This window comes from Cervus elaphus, chromosome 19, assembly GCF_910594005.1.
Source record: "Cervus elaphus chromosome 19, mCerEla1.1, whole genome shotgun sequence".
NCBI lineage: Eukaryota > Metazoa > Chordata > Mammalia > Artiodactyla > Cervidae > Cervus > Cervus elaphus.
Window position 1 is genome coordinate 38,114,552 of NC_057833.1, and position 20,436 is coordinate 38,134,987.

The 20,436-nt window shown below is 45.0% G+C and overlaps 1 protein-coding gene across 2 annotated transcripts in view; it reads right to left on the bottom strand.

Moving 5' to 3' along the window:
- The window catches only part of ETV5 (ETS variant transcription factor 5), a 57,989-nt gene extending 39,751 nt beyond the window's left edge, over positions 1-18,238 (bottom strand). The window contains exons 1-5 of one of the 2 annotated variants that reach the window (XM_043874813.1): positions 18,044-18,238; positions 14,819-14,936; positions 14,610-14,697; positions 14,429-14,518; positions 14,285-14,335 (exon numbers count right to left, since the gene is read on the bottom strand). In XM_043874813.1, the coding sequence (XP_043730748.1) occupies positions 14,285-14,335; positions 14,429-14,518; positions 14,610-14,697; positions 14,819-14,863 (274 nt within the window). In that variant the 5' untranslated portion in view covers positions 14,864-14,936; positions 18,044-18,238. The remainder of the gene's footprint in view (positions 1-14,284; positions 14,336-14,428; positions 14,519-14,609; positions 14,698-14,818; positions 14,937-18,043) is intronic. The other variant, XM_043874814.1, reaches the window with a different exon arrangement.
- Positions 18,239-20,436: the final 2,198 nt, after the last annotated feature.

Here is a 20,436-nt window from a genome sequence, read left to right on the forward strand (position 1 = left end):
GACCACATCTAGGGGCTGAGATTTCCGGGTAGGTTCATTCTGAATCTCAAACAGCAAGAACAGCTATATTTGTCCTGGGCAAAGTCCTACATGGAGAAAGCAAGGTTTCTGTTCTGGGACAGAATTTAGTATCAGTAGGTATAGGAAAAGATCTCTTCATGATTGTCACAGCAATAGTATTCCAGATTTTAAGTAATCTGTTTTCCATCATACTAATAAATTTACATAGTTTAAGAAATCAAATAAAACTACAAGGTTTATGGTGAGTAACAATAATAATCAGGGTTTTAGACTAGAGATTAATCATGGAGGTAGGGAATTATAGTGTTGATTATTCCAGTTTATTACTTCCTTGTTTCTCAGTGAGGACCAAAGGACTGAATATTAATTACCCTGGTGGTATATCTCAGGGCCCTAGGGTAAAGAATCAACCCTGAAGTAGCAGAATTCATCAATTAACAACTATGGAAGTCCTCCCTATATGGCCAATACCATCTTCTGTACAATAAATAACACAAAAGCCACATTAGAAACTGATAAAGCTAGTTCCTAGAACATCTGGTGCCAGGAATCAGATTTCTTCCATGTTGCAGGAAAAACCTACAGTCAGCAGAAGACAGGCTTCGGGAATTGGGGTGTGGACAAAAAAACCCCACTCTACTTCTCATGATTTAGAGCTAGAAATTTGGGGTAATATGGTCGGCTTGAGAAAAACATCTTTGAACTTATTATCGTGACATGGACTACGGGAAAAGGCTATCAGATCCAAGAAATAGGGTTAGAATTACACAGTATTGGAACAGGAACAACCCAACAGCAAGATTTGAATCTTGACGACTCTGCAATGAAGATGGCTGTGGAATACCAGAGTGAAATAATAACCTGCAGAAGTAGAGCTAGGTCTTGCTACAGTGGAAAAAGAGGTGAGGGAAGAAGACACTTCTCTTACTTGGTAAAACCTCATTTACTCTTATGAGTATCAATACTTGGAAATTCTAGGGCAGGAACCTTTGGGGGAATGTAAGTTCAGGAATACTTTGTTGGTGAGTTTATATAAAAAATGATAGGCACTTAATTGAAAGATGGTATGACATTGGGAATTTGGGATTAATGCACGTGTGTGTGCATGCATGAGTAGTCACTCAGTCGTGTCCGACTCTTTGTGACCCCATGGGACTGTAGCTGCCAGGCTCCTCTGTCCATGGGATTCTCCAGGCAAGAATACTGAAGTAGCTTGCCATTTCTGCCTCCAGGGGAATCTTCCCAACCCAGGGAACAAACCCGAGTCTCCTGTGTCTCTTGCATTGCAGGTGGATTCTTTACCAGCTAAACCACTGGGGAAACTGAGAATTGGATGTGTATATACTGCTATATTTAATATAGATAACCAACAAGAACCTACAGTATAGCACAAGAAACTCTGCCCAGTATTCTGTAATAAACTAAATGGGAAAAAAATTTTAAACAGGATACATGTATATTTATAACTGAATCCCTCCGCTGTACACCTGAAACTAATGCCACATTGTTAGTCAATTATGCTCCAATATAAAATAAAAAATTTTAACAAAGGTATGGAGACTGTCTCCAGAGAGACCCCTATCAGTTCACAAATGGGGTGGGCAGAAAAACAGGGTTAGCGGGGACATGAGATTACTTCAGAATTCTGAAAATGGAAACCTAGAGGTCTTGAATACAAGTTTAGAAATGAAAGGAAGGAAAAGGAGCTTAAAAGAAAAAAATGGCCCAACTTTGAAAAGGTATAAATAGCATCAGTAGAGAGCGGTATCTGAAACTCCTGGGAGGTCACCTGCAAAGGCGGTGGAATTTCTCCCGGGAGACAGGAATTAAGAGTTATTGATAGAATATCTCCCACCTGGGTTTTAAATTAGACAACAGAATTGATACCACGAAGTTAAAACCATGCTCTGTAAGCCCCTCTTCCATTTTGTTTATCAGGGATGACCCTAAATCTCTGCTATAGACTCAAGCTGACAAGAGTGATACGGATCTAGGTTGTGTCCTCGACAAGTACTGGGCTTGCCAAATGCTGCTGTCTCTGGGGGAAAGGCTTCACGTGGGGCTGGTGTTTCAATGACAAGAAGCTGCAATGCTCATAATGGCTCTGGAGAGTAACATGCTGCTAAATTGTGTTTGGGCGGGATTGCTGCTGCTGCTGCTGCTAAGTCGCTTCAGCCGTGTCTGACTCTGTGCAACCCCATAGATGGCAGCCCACCAGGCTCCCCTGTTGCTGGGATTCTCCAGGCAAGAATACTGGAGTGGGTTGCCATTTTCTTCTCCTATGCATGAAAGTGAAAAGTGAAAGTGAAGTTGCTCAGTCATGTCCGACTCCTAGCGACCCCATGGACTGCAGCCTACCAGGCTCCTCCGTCCATGGATTTTCCAGGCAAGAGTACTGGAGTGGGGTGCCATTGCCTTCTCCTTGGGTGGGACTGGTGTTATGGTATTTTATGCTCTTACTGCTCCCTGGAATGTGAAATATATGACACAAGATATTAATATCTTGGAGATATTAGATATTAATATATTGGAGTTCTCAATGGAGAACTGCAGCTCTGAAGATACCAAAGCTCCAGCTTCAGGAACCCCCAGGTTGTAGCTTCTGTTAGACCTCCAAACAAAGCCCTGCCGCTAGGGTAAAAGCAGGAAAAGATAAGTGGCCATGTTACTTATAAAGGGATTTTAATTTCTCTGTGAAAAAGAGGAACTGACTGGACAAGGGGGTTGTACTTTATAGGAAAGGTCTTTATTGGGGCATTTTTATTAGGCTGGGATCTTAGTTGAACTAGAATGTTTATATTTTCTAGAGGCTTCCCAGGTGGTGCTAGTGGTAAAGAACTCACCTGCCAATGCAGCAGACATGAGAGACATGGGTTGGGTCTGGAAGATTCCCTGGAGGAGAGCATGGCAACCCATTCCAGTATTCTTGCCTGGAGAATTCCATGGACAGAGAAGTCTGGTGGGCTACAGTTCATGGGGTTGCAGAGTCAGACACGACTGAAGCAACTTAGCATGCACGCACGTTTATGTTTTTTAGTAAAGTCATATCGGAGAAGGCAATGGCACCCCACTCCAGTACTCCTGCTTGGAAAATCCCATGGACGGAGGAGCCTAGTAGGCTGCGGTCCATGGGGTTGCTAAGAGTCGGAACCACTAAGCGACTTCACTTTCACTTTTCACTTTCATGCACTGGAGAAGGAAATGGCAACCCACTCCAGTATTCTTGCCTGGAGAATCCCAGGGACTGGGGAGCCTGATGGGCTGCCGTCTATGGGGTCGTACAGAGTCGGACACGACTGAAGTGATTTAGCAGCAGCAGCAGTAAATTCATATAATGGGGAGGAGAGGTGGGTGATTTGGAGGTTTGCCTCTGTTAGGCCCAGCTCAATGACTAATTACATCATCCCACCAAGTTTCCTTCCTCTTCCACTGCCTCTTCCAGCAACAGCAACCACTGGCTGAAATACCATTGGGCAAAGATGAAAAACTAAATTTCGCCCATGGAAATCAGTTTGGCAGGTCACTGTATAATGTACATTTGCAACCCCAAAGGTAGAATTGTACCACCCAGGCTGACCACTCAAAATGTGTGTGGGGTCCTCTAGTCTCCAGGGGTGCTCCAGGTTCCCCCTACCTCGTTATTCCCCACTCCAGAGAGGAAAAATCATGACCCGAGTCAAGGAAGATGCCCAAGTCCTAAAGGGTGGGCAGGGGGCATAGCTTTGGCTAGGAAGACAAGGGGTCCTCCAGGCTATCTATTTACCTCTTCTGCTGCAAGGGGCTGAAAACGCTGGGAGAGGCTGGGAAGAGGTCAAAGTGATGGGCTAAGCACAGGGAAGCCTGAGTGGCCAAGGAGTCCTCAAGGGGGACCTGTGGGCCAGGGGCGAGTCTGCCAGGGTAAGGAGGTTACTGCTCATGTCCTTGGTTATCGACTAGGAGGACCAGTTTCTAACTGGAATTTAGGATATTGGCCTTATCTTTTCTTCACCTCTACTAGTACTAACAGTAATGACAGGTAGTTTTTTTTTTTAAGGATTTCTATTCTAAATCTGGCTAAAATAGATGAAAAAAGACTCTTTAGTACTTTTTTATCCTCCCAAAAGAAGTGGTCATGTTAGTAAGAGGAACCCACCTTGGATGAATGCACTAAATCAGGGATGTCCTGACTTACAGAAGGGAACTGCAGGTCAGAAAGAGGACCTATTATTGAACAGTTACATGTCCTCAGCACAAAACTGCATCTTTCAAATAGTCATTTCTAAACCGAAAACGGGTGTTCTCAAATAGGGAAGATAATCTAATGCCACTGGTAGTAGACAGGTTGGCTTTTTTTACCTAGATGAACTAGTTTCAGATTTACTTCCTTCAAGTTCACACTCTTGCCACACTTCAGCATTATTCTTGAAACAGCTTGGATTTGTGTAGTTCCTTTTCTTCCAGCGACTCATTTATCCTAACAATTTAGGGCTGTTATTTTAGAATTCCGAAAATGGAAACCCAGAGGCCTTGAAGAGTTAGAAATGAAAGGGAGAAAAAGGAGCTTAGAAAAGAAGAGCCCAACTCTGACTGAAGTAGGGCTTGCATATTAGATTCGGGGCTCTGCCATTAGAGAATGTTGCACAGTATGTGTATTCTAATTGCATCAGAGTGTCACATCCCCAAACTCTGGGCTGTGGAGACACCAATATGATAGACAACTTCTTTAACTTTCACCATCAAGACAGAGGCCTAGAGAGAGCCCTGTTCTCCCAGCTCTGTTGGAGACAAAAGGCTGGCCTCCCCTACTGTAGGCTTTCCATCAGCCACAGCAGACTCTACCATGAGGGGCTGCTCACGATGGAACACATCGTCAGGAAAAGGGGGAAACAGGGCAATCCTCCTAAATAGAGAAAAAAAGTGCAAAACAAGCCTCCTTTAACAGCCCTTCTATAATTTATTCCCAATTCATTTGATTCTCATCCAAACTGGCATTAAAGCAGCAACAATACTTGAAGTGGGATTTAATCACTGTGGAAAATTTTACCTTCAAGTTTAAAATTCATCTTAAAAATGTGACAGGAGGAAACTCAAACCCTAAGGAAAGTGGCTTCCCCTCCGAGAGAACCATTCCCCTCTATCTGCAGCTTTGCTGCTCCTAAAGGCAGAAACGTATCAAGTGTGTCCAGAGTGCCTACACTGTGACCTCACCCCTCGCACAGAGTCTTACTGGGGTACAGCGTTAGCTGCACAAAATCTAGAGGCAGCCTGGGAAGAATTGGCTAGTGAATGCACTTTAAAAGAAGAATCAGAAAATGAAAAATGGCCCTAGCTCGTTTTTTTTTTTTTTACCTATTCATCCCTAAGGTCACCCCAAGGACTCTTAGAACTAATGTTACAGACTTACCTCCCTGCAGGCTGGAGGCTGGTGTTGGGGGCTGCTGAACAACAGGGTAGGGAGGGAACAGAATAGAGTGGTGGTGTGCAAAACACATTTCCCCTAGGGTTGGCTGCGATCAGAGAAGGATGCTGTGGCTCAGGCAGAGGTGAAGAAACAAAAGACAGGGGTTCTCTGCTTTTGGACACCGACAGCCTAAGAGAAATTGGTTGCTTCTTGCTTCAACAGGAATGGAAGTTGAGAAGCAGGGACTATGTTTAATGTGTCAAAATACAGACTACATTAAAGCCCTATGCTGCTATCTCCTTATTCCCCAAGAAATAAAGATTTCAAGACTGGTGGGGAAGGAAAGAAAAGGAAGCAGTGTGGGGAGGAGCAGAAATGTTCTGACTCTGAGTGTACCCCCAGCACAGTGACATGATCACCACTGAATTATTCACTACTAAAATTCAGATTAGGAAATGTGGGGTAGGCCTTCCAGGATCTGGTCTTTACTGTGGGCAGCTGAGTAGAAGAGACATCCCCCCTCTCCTTCTCTTCTACCTTTTCTATGGGAAAAGGATAAAAGACCCTCATTAAGTGCCCTTTCAGGCAATTACAAAGCATTTCCAGGCACTCGGCTGAAAAGTGTTTATGTCAGCTAAGTCCTCCTCAGCCCCTCTGGAGAAGCAGCACAAACACCAGCATCCTCTTACACAGCAGATATCTAGGGTTACCTCCTGAGAGGTTTCAAACTCTCATAAAAGGACACTCTGCCCAGGCCTGTTCTTTTTTTTTTTTTTAATAGGGAAAGGAAGACATCCTTGGAAAACCAATTTATAGCAAGGGAAATATTTCAGCAAAAAAATCCTTACAGCAAAACAGAAATGCAAATAGCCTCATTAGGTTGTGAGGATGAAGAGCAGGAACTAAGAGATCTAAGTTGAAAACCCTGAGAAAATGACACCGGATCATTACTATCAAGTTTTGTTTTCGTTTTTAAGGGACTGTCCCTTATGCTTATCAGACAGCCATGGTCTAGCCCACACAGTCCTTTTGGGGGTGGGGGTTGTCTGTGAGCTGTCAGCCAAGAGCCTGGGAGATGTTTCAGGTGGGCAATACTGAGGCAAGTGTACCTCTAGAAGCTGGCCTAGTTTTGGAGTGAGGAGGCCACTCTGATTTGGGGGTTCATCAGAGGCTGGGTTCATTTTAGCACTTCCTGAGACGTTCATTTGACGAGGCAAGGCATTTGAGTGCCCAGTGGGAGAGTTTACCTGAGCAGCAGTCTGGGAAGTGTCACTTTAAAATGATATGTTTCTGGCCACACAGGGAAAGTAAATGGGAGAGAGACTGCCAAGGAGTAGAGAAGTTATAGCTGGGTCCTCCCATGTTAAAAGGTACATGCGAGTGGTGTGGCAGCAAACACCCCACTAGTTCTTCAGGACTGGAATAAAGACTGGAGAAGAGGGGGCAGGAAACTTCGGTGGAGAGATAAAGCCACAGCCCCAAGGGAACCAAGAGATAAAAGGGTAATATCCTCAGATCAAGTCTCAACACCTCTCTCTCCAGGGAAGCTAAACCACCCTCTCCTATTATCACTCCCTTTAGACAGCTTCAGTCTAAAACGAGAGACAAAGGGGTGGGGGCAGATTGGAGGGTCAGTAACAGCCCTTCGGCCTAAGCCCAGGCCACTAGCCTGGTAGTTGGGGGGTTAAAAATCAGCACTTAAAAGAAAACTCAAACCCTATTAAGCCCAGGCTTGGAGAACAGGGAGCAGCAGGGAAGCCAAAGGAAACTAATTTTGGAGGTTCTCCAAGCTGCCAATCACAAGCATATTTCTAACAGTCCCAGTGTTGTTTGAGTTGGTTGTTTTTCCACAGGCTGCACAATGGGGTCTGGTTATTCATTGAAAAGTCTGCAAGGGAGCCCCGCCCTCCATTCACAACCAATTTGGAATGCTCCATTCAGGCAAGGGGGGTGGGGAACTCAGCAGCTCAGCTCGCTGGGGCAGACGGAGCAGAGCCCAGCTGTCGCCGCAGGGATGCTTGCTCGCCCAGCGCGCAGTGTTTATGTAAGAAATTCAGACACTGCAGGCGCCTGCCTGCTCCACACTCTCCCTAAGACTCAGATGGCCGAGACCCTGGCTGAAATCTGCAAGGGTGTGCAAGTCAGCTCCAAGTGAGGTAGGCAAGTGCCCTCTGGCAAAAGGAATCTATCTTGCGCTGCCCACTTCAGAAACTGATTGTAGCTACCAGCTGAAACAGACTTCAGCGGTATTTCTCCTGCCCCCAGGGGTGAGCTGGTTTGCATTAGAGGACAGCTCTCTTTGGAAGCCAGCCTTTCCAGACTCCTTGCTTTTCCATTCCAGTAACAGTATTGGGAACCACCTGGTTTCCTCCCCAAGGGAGTGGGTCTCTGGAGACACTCACTACAGGAGTCTGACTTGCAAAGGGGGGAGGGGTCAAGCTACCTATTATGAACAGTTTCACAGTTCCTTTTCCTGGCTTTGCATCCGGCCTGAAAGGTTTATAATACCCCCACCCCCACCCCCGCCCCGAATGCTCATGAGACATCAAAAGAGAAAGAAGATCTATAGTCTGTGGGTGAAACCTACTCCAAGGGCAACATAAAGTACAAGGCTAAAAACTGGTTGGGTTTCTCGTCTCAAACCTTCAATAATCACCCTAAGGAAGATGTTATGAAGCCAGTCTAGTGTAGACTTTGTTTCAAGGGAAGAATATGCTATTTCAGGAAACCAGATCCAGGGGATAAATTTTAGCACATGGGTTTTCCCTCTTTTTCATAACATATTGGACTATTCAAATGTCTTATGTGGACCCCTTCTCACTGCCTGCCCCCACTGCCACAAGCCAGTGAACTCAGATGTTTGACCACCGGAAGCACTTCTCTGAATCTAACTAACCAGGCTCCCCATTCAGTGCCTTGGCTGCTCTGCAGAGCAGTCTGAAACTCCTGGCCTTTTTAATAGCTAGATCATATCCTGCTCCCTGGAATCTTCACCCTCAGCTGCAGCTTTCGTCTAGATGCCTCCTCCAGTTAGGCAGGGGTGCCTCTTTGCTAGGCAGGGCCCCTTTATGAAGGGACTCTTCTCAACTGTAACATCTGAGTTTCTGAGTTGCTAGTCCACTGTCATTTACCTGCCAAACTTAAAGGTAGACTTAACCTTTTGGTTACACACTCGCATACTCATGTGCGCACCCACTCGGACACACTAGGGGCCTAGTGTCTTTGTGTCTCCTTTATTTTAAGCTGAGTCTTTTACAGGAATGGGACAATGATAGAAACTGACGACCAAAGCCTCTGTTAAATGAGCTTGATGAGTTCACAAAATGAATTTTTAAAAAAGAAACCTAATCCGGTACTGGCATCAGCATGCCTGGCGCTTGTCCAAGAGCTGGGAGCTGCAACATGACAAGACTCTGAGCTCCTTGGATTGCAAGTGGAGAAGCGCTATGTGCCAGGGCACAGATGGGGCCCAGGCTGCCTCAAGGGCAGCCATGTGCCCAAGGGGGGGCTGTCAGCATCTGAGCCCAGATGCGCTTTATCACAATTAAAACCCCAGAAACATGTGCAGGAACAGTCTCTGGGTAGAGGATTACACATCCGACCCTACCCCACCCCACCAGTGGTAATGTTTTTTCTAGGACTGAAGTTAAAACAGTGATACTAGATGGGTGAAATGGCAGATAATAGAAATTCTCAGCTTTATCAGACTACCCACATCTTAATCTTAAGGCAGAAGAATGCTGAAAAACAGGGGACAGACTGTAATTTCATGATGCTGGGATTTTGTTACCTCTGGAATCTACAAAAGTGATCTGCCCAGCAGACACAGGTGTAATCTTCTATCCCAAGTCTTTTTCACCAAACATGGAAGACTGGAAAGGTTACTGGGTTTTATTAGAGGATTGAGAGCAGAGAGACATAGAAGAGGAAGAGAAAAAGTCTGTTGTTTTTAATAAACCTAACTGAATTAAAGTTAGATGAAAACAGATTTTGTGTAAACACATGGCTCTGTTCAATAAATGAGAATGCTAAGGCTTTGGTTCTTAGGAGTCCTGCATTATAAGGATTTTGGAGGCTATCAAGGATAGGATTTCAAATCATTTAGCCCTTTCTCAGTGGTAAGGTAGGGAGTGTGCTAGCTAACAAAGACATTGAAAGGTTTGTAAAACTTGGGAGTCAAATAACCTCTAGCTTTCCTGCTCTTGCTTTAGCTCTCTTGTTTCTTCTACCTTCAGAGCTATAGGCTCTGGAAAAGGATTAAATAAGAGCCTCAACTTCCTCAAGCCTCTTATTTTTAAAGTGCCTACTGCTGTCTTTTCCACCTTGGGTTAAGAAAGACTTTAGGTTGCTCCTTTCATACAGAGATGGCCCAAGAACAGAAAGCAAGTAAATGGAGAGTTTGCTACAGTATGTCTGGGGCCAAATGACCGCCCTCTCCCAAAGGAAGGCACCCCTTCCCTCACCATATCAACCTCCTGAGCAGTTAAAAAAAAAAAAAATCCAGATGAATAATCTCATATTGAAATGGGATTAAGATCAATATACTTCAGGTTCAAGGGCTGCCATAACAGTTAATCCTATTTCCCCAGCCATCTATTGCAAATGTCTTTATGAAAAGTTGATTTTATCAGTTAATTAGCCAGTCTTAGGAAATTACCCTTACTTCCTCCAGTCAGTCCATTCTTTTTGAAGCACAGATCTAAAAAGAACACTTCAAGGGGAAAACACGGCCATTTGGATTTTAAAGCCATTCTTTAATCTATATTTGTTTAGAGATCATGTTTTAAAATAAGATTTTACCGTGCCTTCTCCTCAAAGTAAAATATTTCAGTTCTTCAAAATGCTGACAGGTATAACAGTCACAATATCACACTGAAACAAATGAGTGAAATTTAAAAAAATCAAAACTTAAATCTGCATTTAAAAACGCTATGTATATATGCTAGAATCTAGTAACTCTAGGTTTCCCTGAGGGCTCAGCGGTAAAGAAACCACCTACAATGCAGGAGACGCAGGTTCAATCCCTGGGTCAGGAAGACTCCCTGGAGGAGGAACCAGCAACCCACTTCAGTATTTTTGCCTGGGAAATCCTATAGACAGAGGAGACTGGTGGGCTACAGTCCATGGGTCCCAAAGAATCAGTCTGAGAAGAAAGAGTAATACCCTAAGATGCCCAAACAATCAGTTCAGAAAACTGAATATTAAGGTGTCCAAACAAACAGTTCAGAAAACTGAATTATCAAGTTCCAGCCCTAACCCAACACTAAGCACTTTGATTTTCCATTGTTATCCTGGGTTTCAATTTGCAGCTAATTCTGTAAGATGTAGTGCACACCTATTTACTGGCCCAGATTCCGTGGCTCGGTAGCTCTGCGTGTTACTGCACACATAGCTAAACACGTTTATAACATAGGATACATAGTGTGCACACACATGAATGGCTTTTGGAAAACATGTCAGTTTTCTGATTTTTCTGTTTTCTCATTTCTCTTTCTTCCAAATCCTATGCAAAAAAATTCAAAGCACCAAGGTACTGAATAGGTTTCTTGGGACTGTAGAATGAAGAGAACTATGGGTTAGACTGGACAGCCCACCCTCAGCCAGGCTTTCCCGAGGGCCAGCTCCAGGCATCTGAAATCATGAGGCAGCCTCTAGTGTGACAGTGCCCTTGGCTCTGCGGCTTTGTGAGAGCTTCTTTAAGGACAGGATTTTATATACTTTTCCTCCCTCATGTCACTTAACCCCTCCCATCTGCCCCTCATCACCAGTGTGTCTCCAGCTGTCTGGACCTTGTATTATCCCCTTAATAAAATGAAAGGGTTAGGCAAGACCATCTCTAAAAGTGACTTGTAGCTTAAACAATATGGGATCTTCAGGGTTATTTATCAGGATCAAGGGACAGTGGGTGGCAAAGGCAGAACCCCTATGTCTATAGGTGGCACTTTTTATTCCCTTGAACATGACCTTTAAGAGATTCTAGGGGGGATACTTAACTAACTACTGTATTTGTGAAGTAAGGGGAAATCTATACAACTAGAAGTAGGCTGGGCATTTCTATAAGACTTAAGAAATATCTCACGTCTCTTTTAACTCTTAAGAACAGTGGTTTCATTTATTTAAAAAAATAAAAAAAAACCCACTTATGAATGGATGCCTATGGGTAGGAACCCAAATCTGGAAAATATACAAAAATCTCTTTAGAAGTTGAGCTGATAGCGTTCACCAAAAAAAAGTAAGCCATCATCTTCAAACCTGAGCTTCTAAAATAAGTTACCCACATTACTTGGTATTTCTTTTTCTCTCACATGCATACAAAAACTCTCACATACAACATGGAAAACTAGTCAAGTCAACAGTAACAGGAAAGGTAGACTACTACTCACGGCAGGTCACATTAGAGTATTTGTTACAAATATTTCAGCCACTCTAGGGGAGGGATTTGCTTTACAGGGCAAGTGCAAGTTTGGTTTCCAGTTCATTGATCCAGTGATTTAAACCAGTTCGTAAGATTTCATTAAATTTGCATGAGCTTCTCCTACTTCCCTGGAACAGTCAGAGCTCTTCCAGAAGGGGGCTGGAGTGGAAGCTGATCCTCAATAGGAGATTGTGAGATGCATTCACAGAGAAAGGGTATGCCCAGCCCTGGGCTCTGCCAGCTCCCGAGAGTCTACACTGCCCGTCTCAACTGCAGTGAAAAGTCACACATATAACAGCAAGGAGAAATAGTTCAAGAATACACCTCCCCACATCTGTGTTCCTGCCTAACCTCTGTCTAAATCTATCCTTCTTTCGGTTCCATCTCTAGAAAGAAGAGTCAGAGAGGGGGGGATAATTCTCAAAGACTCTCTGACGCTACTCAAACATCTGCTTTATCCTTAAAAGACAGAAAACCCCAACCTTAAGAAGTTAAAGCAAAAAGCAAACAAAGAAACACATCACACTTGGTAAGCAGAAACATCTCCCAAAGCAGTTCCATTTTAGGTATGGCACTTTAAAGAATTTAGCACATTCTATCTGTCGAGCAGGAATTATTTTTAAGGAGCCAGAACAGAACACATTTATTGATTCCTTTACTGAAGCCTCTTCCTGCAGATAAATATCCAAATATTCTGTCTGCTGACATCTTTCTCTAAGGAACCTACCTCTGCTTCAGCACATGAAATCTATCTGAATGCAGTCATCTCACCTCCCTTCTAACTCTTTTGGGTTATAGAGAAACAAACAAAAGTGTCATAAAAGCATTTCAAAGAACCTCTGCCAAGAAAAGCCTCCCAAACAGACTGCAGTTTATGCTGCTCTGAGCAAGAACTGGAAAGGCTGGGCCAAACTGTCAACACAGAACAAAGTAGGATTACAATCCTGTCTTTTATCTTGCAAACACATGCGCGCACACGCACACACGCACACACGCGCGCGTAAACACACACACTCACACACTTTAGGTTATCTTTCTTTAGCCCTTCAGTGGCAAGTTTCCCAATCATTTGAAAGCAATCAGAGGGCAATAATTAACATGCATTTACTTTCCTATAGAAAACATCCACAGCAAGCTGTGACAAAGCTAAGGTAACCCCACATCCGTGAGTTACAGTTTGTTCCCTTTTAAAGTTTTCTAGCGTCTCCCCATGAATATGAGGCCTATCATTAAAGAATGTTTAGCTGGTACCTCTGGCCTTTCATGTATTGATTTAGAACACATAGCTTTTACTTAGATCCAAAGATATCCTCAATCCCAGTGGCATTTTTACATACACACACACAAGATAAGACAAAGCTGGGAAGAATGTGTTGGTGCAAAAAGAGAAATCAAATCCTTGCCTGGCTCAGGTGCTTGCTATTATAAACTATGACTAAGACACAAATTTTTCTGTGATGCAACTCTCAAGAGGCAGCATTTTCTCCAGGCCTCTCTTCTAAACCTGCTCATTCGCCAGTGACTAATGCTCTCTAGAGCTGCCCTGTGCTGCTCAAATTTCATCAGCCAGCTTTGTCCTTGATAGCTCTGCCTGGACCATAAAAGCTCCCAGACCTGTTGAGGACAGCCCCCAAAAGTCCAGTGCAAAGCTAACTATGCCCTTGCCAGCACTCTAGAGCCGTCTTCTGAGCTTCCACGGCATTTGTTATCTCAGTGATATGAGCACTTAAAGACCATTTTAAGTAAAGGTTTTTACTCTTCTCTGAATGATAGTCTTGACAACTACATGAAAAATAAGTGTAAATCAGGTCACTCTGTGACCACTTTTTGGTCAACTTTGAGCTAGAAAAGAAATTGACAACATGTTGGGTGAAGCCACAATTAACTGGAATCTTCCATTAACTATTTTCTGCACCTTTAAAAGAAAAAAATGTCAGGCTCATGATTTCTGTCAAGGATTTAATTTATAAAAACCCCAAAAAACCACTGGAAGAGAATGTCTGATTAATGGATGCTTAGTCCAGTAACTCATATAATATAACTTTAGTTAACCTAAGAATTAGGATTTTTTGAACTTGAAGTTTTGCAAAATTCTTTAGGCAAAAATTTTAAGATAAAATCATGTTTGGTAAACCTTACCCACAATAAAATAAAAGCACTTTAGAAATAACTTCAGTAAGGAATGAAACAAGAGTTTGGGGAGGTGGTTAACTTTGAATTATTAAAAGAAACTAAACACATAGCAAACCCACTCCAGTATTCTTGCCTGGGGAATCCTGTGAATGGAGGAGCCTGGTGGGCTGCTGTCCATGGGGTTGCACAGAGTTGGACACGACTGAAGCGACTTAGCATGCAAACACATACCACTGTCCAAAGAGGCTGGCTACAGCTGAAAAGTATTCTAGACACGGATGATCGAGGACCAAACACTCTCAGAACACATGTGCCACCACCAGAAAGGTACTTACAGTTATCAGACTGAAAATCTGGGACAAACTGTTCGTCATCAGGAACTTGTGCTAGAAAAGAGATTTTTATTTTAGATCTTTAAGTTTTATTAAAAAGCACAGTAAAATGTTTTATGTGGAAAACAGAACAGCCAAGAAACTTGCCTTCAGCTAACCAAGCCTCTTGAAGTTGACTGAGATCCTGAAACAACTCTGGAATTGAAAACAGAAGACACCAGAATGAGGAGAATTCTCCTAGGGGGAAGAGGGAAGAAGCTGGCTGTGTGCTGCAGTTTTCACAGGGAACCACATGAACAAGCCACAACAGAGGGGAGAGCTGCACTACCTTCAGAATCGTGAGCCAGATCTGTGTCCAAAAACTTCCTCTTTCTGTCAATCACAGGCCGCCCTCTACTCTCCTCTGACCGAGATTTCTGAAAGAGGCCAACAGACAGTTAAGACGTCAGTGTAGTAAAGGGGCATGAAGGGGGCTGTGCCATAAGACTCACATTCGAAGAAGGAAGACAAAACAAACCAAAAGCCACATAAACTTACCCCTGGGACCATAAAAGGGACTTGTTGATCATAAAACCCATCCATGGTGCTTCCAACGTCTCTAATATCACTTTGGAAGGTCTCAGCATTGAGCAATTTCGGGGGGGAAGGGGTCCTCCTGTAACAGGAATTTGGGAGATTTTAGCCCAGGTGAGGGGAAAGAAATGAAGTGGTTTACTGCTTGTTCTTTTAGCAATGTTCTTTTCTGTGGGAAAACACTCACTTTGTCTGAGGTACTTAAAGACCACCACTCAAGGTGTAAGCTTTATAGACTGACCTGGGCTTGATTAAGGGCATCAAAGATTCATGGTATACTCAGTGCCAGATCCATTCACCTAGTCATTCTTTTAATCTTTTTTATTTAATCATTAAGATGATAGGTTTACTACCATCTGTCTCCTACCAAAAAAAAAAAAAAAAGGACCTTATTTTCATTTAAAAAGATGATTTTAAGATTCTCTCTGTAAGAAGATTCCCCAGGGTGTTTGTAGTGTTATAGCTTGTTTGTTTGTTTTTTTTAAGACAATTTAATTTTTGATAGTACAGTGACAGGAAGTAGAGAAACTGGGTTTAAGCATTCCAAATTATTTTCAATTAAGAATCTGACATACATAGTGCTTCTAAAAGTATTTCGTAGGTCAGTGGTAAAATACTATATATAGTTCCAGGAATACAAGGATCCAAAGATATACTTATCTTCAGATACAACTCTTTATTAAAACTTAAATCTTTTGTCCAAACAGGTATAGTGTTTGTAGTGTCACTGATATCTCCATGGCAACTCACAAAGAAAGCTGTAACATTTCCAACTTTTAAAAGAATAAAATAGCTAAGAAAACTAATGCCTAAAGTTAACTAAATTCCATTGCACATATTTTAAATGCATCTCTACCACAGATCTTTAAAAATCATTAAAAGTAAAAGTATCATGGAAAGAAAAATCTGTTTATTATAGTGAAATCAATTTTTCTTACATGATTTAGAAAATTAAAACTGTTTCGGCACTGTCAAGTATTGGGTTTTGGAAAGAGAGGCTGGGGATCCAAATGGACAGGAGGGAACTGTTTCTAATTTGGGAGGTATAAAGTAACAATGTCAGGAAAGCACCATTCTTCAAACAAAAATGCAGTTAGGTCAATAAAATGGGAGAAATATTAATTTCACTCACCCCAGCTCTAAGCAATTCAAAATAATTAAGGATAAATCTTTTTAAACTAGTATACAAATTTTAAATAGGGAACCTTTTCTCAGTGGGCAATGGCATCTAATTTGTTTTTCACACTGTGTGAAGCATATCAAATTTTTGTATGTTAGTATACAGGGAAACCCCTCACCGCCAACCTCCCTTCCGCACCTTAGTCCAAGTAATAAGATATTTTCAAAGTCAGAAGGAGAGGAGCAAAACTACACACTTCATAACTTCCTAGAAAAACACTCCAGATAGTTTGCCTGCATGCCTTCCAAAAGCGCTAAAAAGTTCAACATAAAGTTTTCTTCCCAAATGTCACCAACCCGTAAACAAAATCTGAAGAGGGCATCAGCAGCGAGTTGAAGGGCAAAAACACGAGTTCTCTGTAGCCTTCAAAAATTTGTCAGTTTAAATAAATCATGGCCTTAGAAATTCTGTAAACGTCCATAGAAGTGGACAACGGGTAGGAGATCGGAGGGGGAGATATTCTCAGAGATTCGCGATGAAATACGATTCACAAAAATACTTCACCATGAAGAGCAAAAATAGTTTTTAAAAAATTGACGAAGCTGTTAAAAGCAAACCCAAAATAGGAGGTATCGAAGGTCTTTAAAAAGCAGCTCTCAAAGTTCAAGGGCTAGAAAAATCGCGTTCGAAGAATACATATTTTTTTAAGCTTGAAGGGAAAGCTCGAGTTCATCCAGGAGTTTAGACCACTTCCTTTGTGCCCCCCCCAACCCCCACCTCCCGGTACCCCCAGGAAAAACTTTAACACAGCTTAGCGGCGCGATCGAGGCCCCTCCCCCGCGGCGCGCAGCGGGCCCGGTTTTATGAATGAGAGAGCGAGCCGCGGCCGCCACATCAGGTAAAGGCTGTAACTGGATCCCTCGCACTGGGCCCCATTCACAAAACAAGACACACTTCCACCCAATTCCCAGCCTTCTCCATTCATGAAAACTCCTTCAGAGGAGCCCCCGCCCCCACTCCCAACGCAAGCCCTGCCTCCGACGCAGGCCCCTCACCCCAGCGTTTTAGGAAGAAAGCTCAATGCTTCATTCACAAAAAAAGGAAAGAAAAAAAAAAGCCGCAGGGAGCAGCGAGCCAACGAAAGAAACCCGCTTCATTCATAAAGTCACCCACATTCATAAAAACGAGCTGCGGCGCCGGGAGCTACCAACCGCCTCCAATCCTTCCCCCACCCCAAAACCCTTCCAAACATCTCTCCTTGGCACCCCTCCTCAATCAGGAGTTCGGCTTCCCCCCTAGAGGTCCCCTCCCCTCTGAAAATTCGGTCAGATCCCCAACCCAGCTCGAAGCTCCAACATCTCTCCATCCCCCTCCGCACCCATCTTTTTCTTTTCCACCATCCCCAGGCCGCGGTTCTGATGTTCCCTGATTTCTCCAGAATCGCCGGCAACCTGACGCCCTCAGTCTGCTGGGGGTGGGATAAGGGGGATTGGGTGTACGCTTTCCACAACCTGAAACTTGCAGGGCCTGCATAAGTTCCTGGCCGACCCCCAGCACCACACGCTGCACATGCCTATGTCACTTAACCCCTCCCGGTACTGGGGTGGGGGTGCATCACCTCTCAAACATTCCCCCTAAGCTGCTTTCTGCCCCCTCCTCCCCACTGCAAAGATCTGCGGAGTGCCTCTTCTCGCGAGCCTCCAAGTCCCCTCGAGGTTCTCAGATCTCCAGAGACTGTAAAGACCGCAACTCCGCACCCCTCCCTCCCCACCCGGGAGCCCCCGCACCTCGCGCTCCCGCCGGCCTCCCCCGCGACGTGCGGAAACCCGTTCTCCTCGCGCTCCGGAACCGTTAGCCGCCCCCGTCCAACGCCTCCCAGGAACCGAACCGGACCGGGCCCCGGGAGGGTAGGCGGGCGGTCAGCTCCGCGAGGGAAGGGGGCCCAACCTCGATTTAAAAAGTGCACCCCGACTTTGAGGATTCTGAATCAGCCAGTGAACTCTAGCCAGCTGGGCCATTCCTGGACACCCCCCTCCGAAGCCCCCGTTGTCCACTTGACGCCCCCTCACCTGAGGCGGCGGCTCTCCTCCCCGTGCAGCGGCCCCGGGGCGCAGGCGCGCTCACGCACGCGCGCACCGGGCCTGGGAGCCTAGGCTAATGGCTGGGCCGAACCGCTCCGGGGACACTGAACCGCTCCGCGCACCAGCGGCTGGACTCTGCGCCGCAGCTGCCAACCAGGCTGGAGCGCTGGCCCGGCCCCCAGCGGCCTGCCGCTCCGCTCTCTGCTATTGGCCCGCGGCTGTAGGCCAGCCGCGTTCCCATTGGCCCGAGGCCGCCTAGCGGCTGTCCATCGCTTCTTGTTTACCCTGTCTGCGGGCAAATCCAGCCAAGCCGCCCCATCAACTCCGGTTCCCATTGGTCAACAGCGCGTCCCTCCCTACCCTTCAGGGGTCTGTTTTGCATAATTTATGCAGTGGGGGCCATTGACCAATCAGCTCAGGCTTGTTTATATAATGAATGTAAGGACGTTTTTCATTCATAAAAAACGCGACCTGAGGGGGAAGCTTAGCTGAGTCAGTGAAGCACTTAAAGGGGCAGAGAGCCTCGAGGAGCCGCCGTTCCTTCCTCGCAGCTCTCTCAACTTTTTATCGAGGTTTGGCTCTTTCCCCTTTCCCATTCACTCCTACTTCTCTCCCCCCATACCCCCCACTCCCAGCAACACCCCCGCCAGGATAGGGCTACTGGGCGCCAGTCGTTCGCAGCTGCAGAACCAAGAGAAGTTATCGTTTTAGCATTCAGGCGAGAGGAATCCGTCATTCCACCCAGAAAGAAACTCGCTGACCGACCTGGGCGTTCGGCCCACAGAAACACAGAAAACGGAAACCGAGCCCTCTAATCTTAGTTACCTTTAAGAGAGGCCTTAATTTCCTTTAACTAGGTTTCCAGTGGGGGAAGAATAAGCAGTATCTTCCTTTTAAAATCTGAGCTCTCAAACAGATTTTAGTTACTATTTTATACTGGCAGGCCAAGGCCCAAGCAAATCTCGGTTTCTCCCCACGTTTAATTGCAGTTTATAACCGCCAGAGTGGGTTTTAGGACCCGAGATGAGAGAGGGTCGGCGCTCAAAGAAATCCTCTCCAGAGACAACACCAGTCAGTCAGCCGACCTAGAAACATAAATCCTTCCGAAAGGGGCTTACAGAGTTAGATCGCCTGCCTCCCTCCTGGGGCTGCTGTTTTCCATTTAAGTGTTGAATGCAAGATGGTGTATTTGCGAATTAGATCCCGTGCAGCTGGGAACGATGAGAAGCTACTCTGCTTGCCAAACGACCGGGCACTAACTGCAATTGCTGAGATTCTTAACAGAGTGTTCCAGGAAACAAATAAGCAATCCTCTCCCCTCTCCGCCCCCTCTGTCCCCTCCTGTGAAGGCCGTGGGGCGGCTCTCTACTCTCCCAGGATCCTGGGGCTTGTGAGGGAGTTCTTCTGTTCTCATTTGTGTGCCCTGCCATTCACCCCGTGTGCCAGGGGTGGAGAGGAAAGAAGCCAAATATCAAGAGAGAGCCCCTAATAAAAGGGGGCCCTGGCCAACTCTGGGGCTGCCTCCTACCAGCATGGAGACTGGAGTGTGGATTTTAGAGAAAAAAAAAAACTTTTTTTAAGTCAAAATTTGCCCACTTTCTTTTCTGCTTCCACTTAGGGTTCTTGTTAGTCACTCAGTCTTGACCCACTCTTTGAGGCCCTGTGGTACAACTGTAGCCTGCCAGGCTCTGCTGTCCATGGGATTCTCCAGGTAAGAACATTGGAGTGGGTTGCCATGCTTCCCTCCAGGGGATCTTCCTGATCCAGGGACCAAAACTGGGTCTCCTGCATTGCAGGCAGATTCTTTACCATCGAACTACTAAGGAAGCCTTGGTCTGTTATTTATAACCAAGAAAGATTGGAATTCACCAAAGGAAACCTGTAATTCCTAGACCCAGTGCTGACAAGCATGAACCTTTGCAAAAGAATGGGATGGGCATGAGTGGGTGGGTGGGAAAGTCCTCTGAACTTTTGGCAAACAGTTCCATGATACCTAGGGCTTCCCGAATAGCTCAGTTCGTAAAGAATCCACTTGCAATGCAGGAGACCCCGGTTCGATTCCTGGGTCAGGAAGATCTGCTGGAAGAGTCCTGGGTTGAGAAGAAGAGATAGGCTACCCACTCTAGTATTCTTGGGCTTCCCTTGTGACTCAGTTGGTAAAGAATCTGCCTGCAATGTGGAAGACCTGAGTTTAATCCCTGGGTTGGAAGATCCCCTGGAGAAGAGAAAGGCTACCCACTCCAGTATTCTGGCCTGGAGAATTCCATGGACTGTATAGTCCATGGAGTTGCAAAGAATTGTACACCACTGAGCGATTTTCACTTCACTTCACTTCGCTTCACTTCACTTCCATGGTATCTAGTGTCCTAGGAGAGCAATAT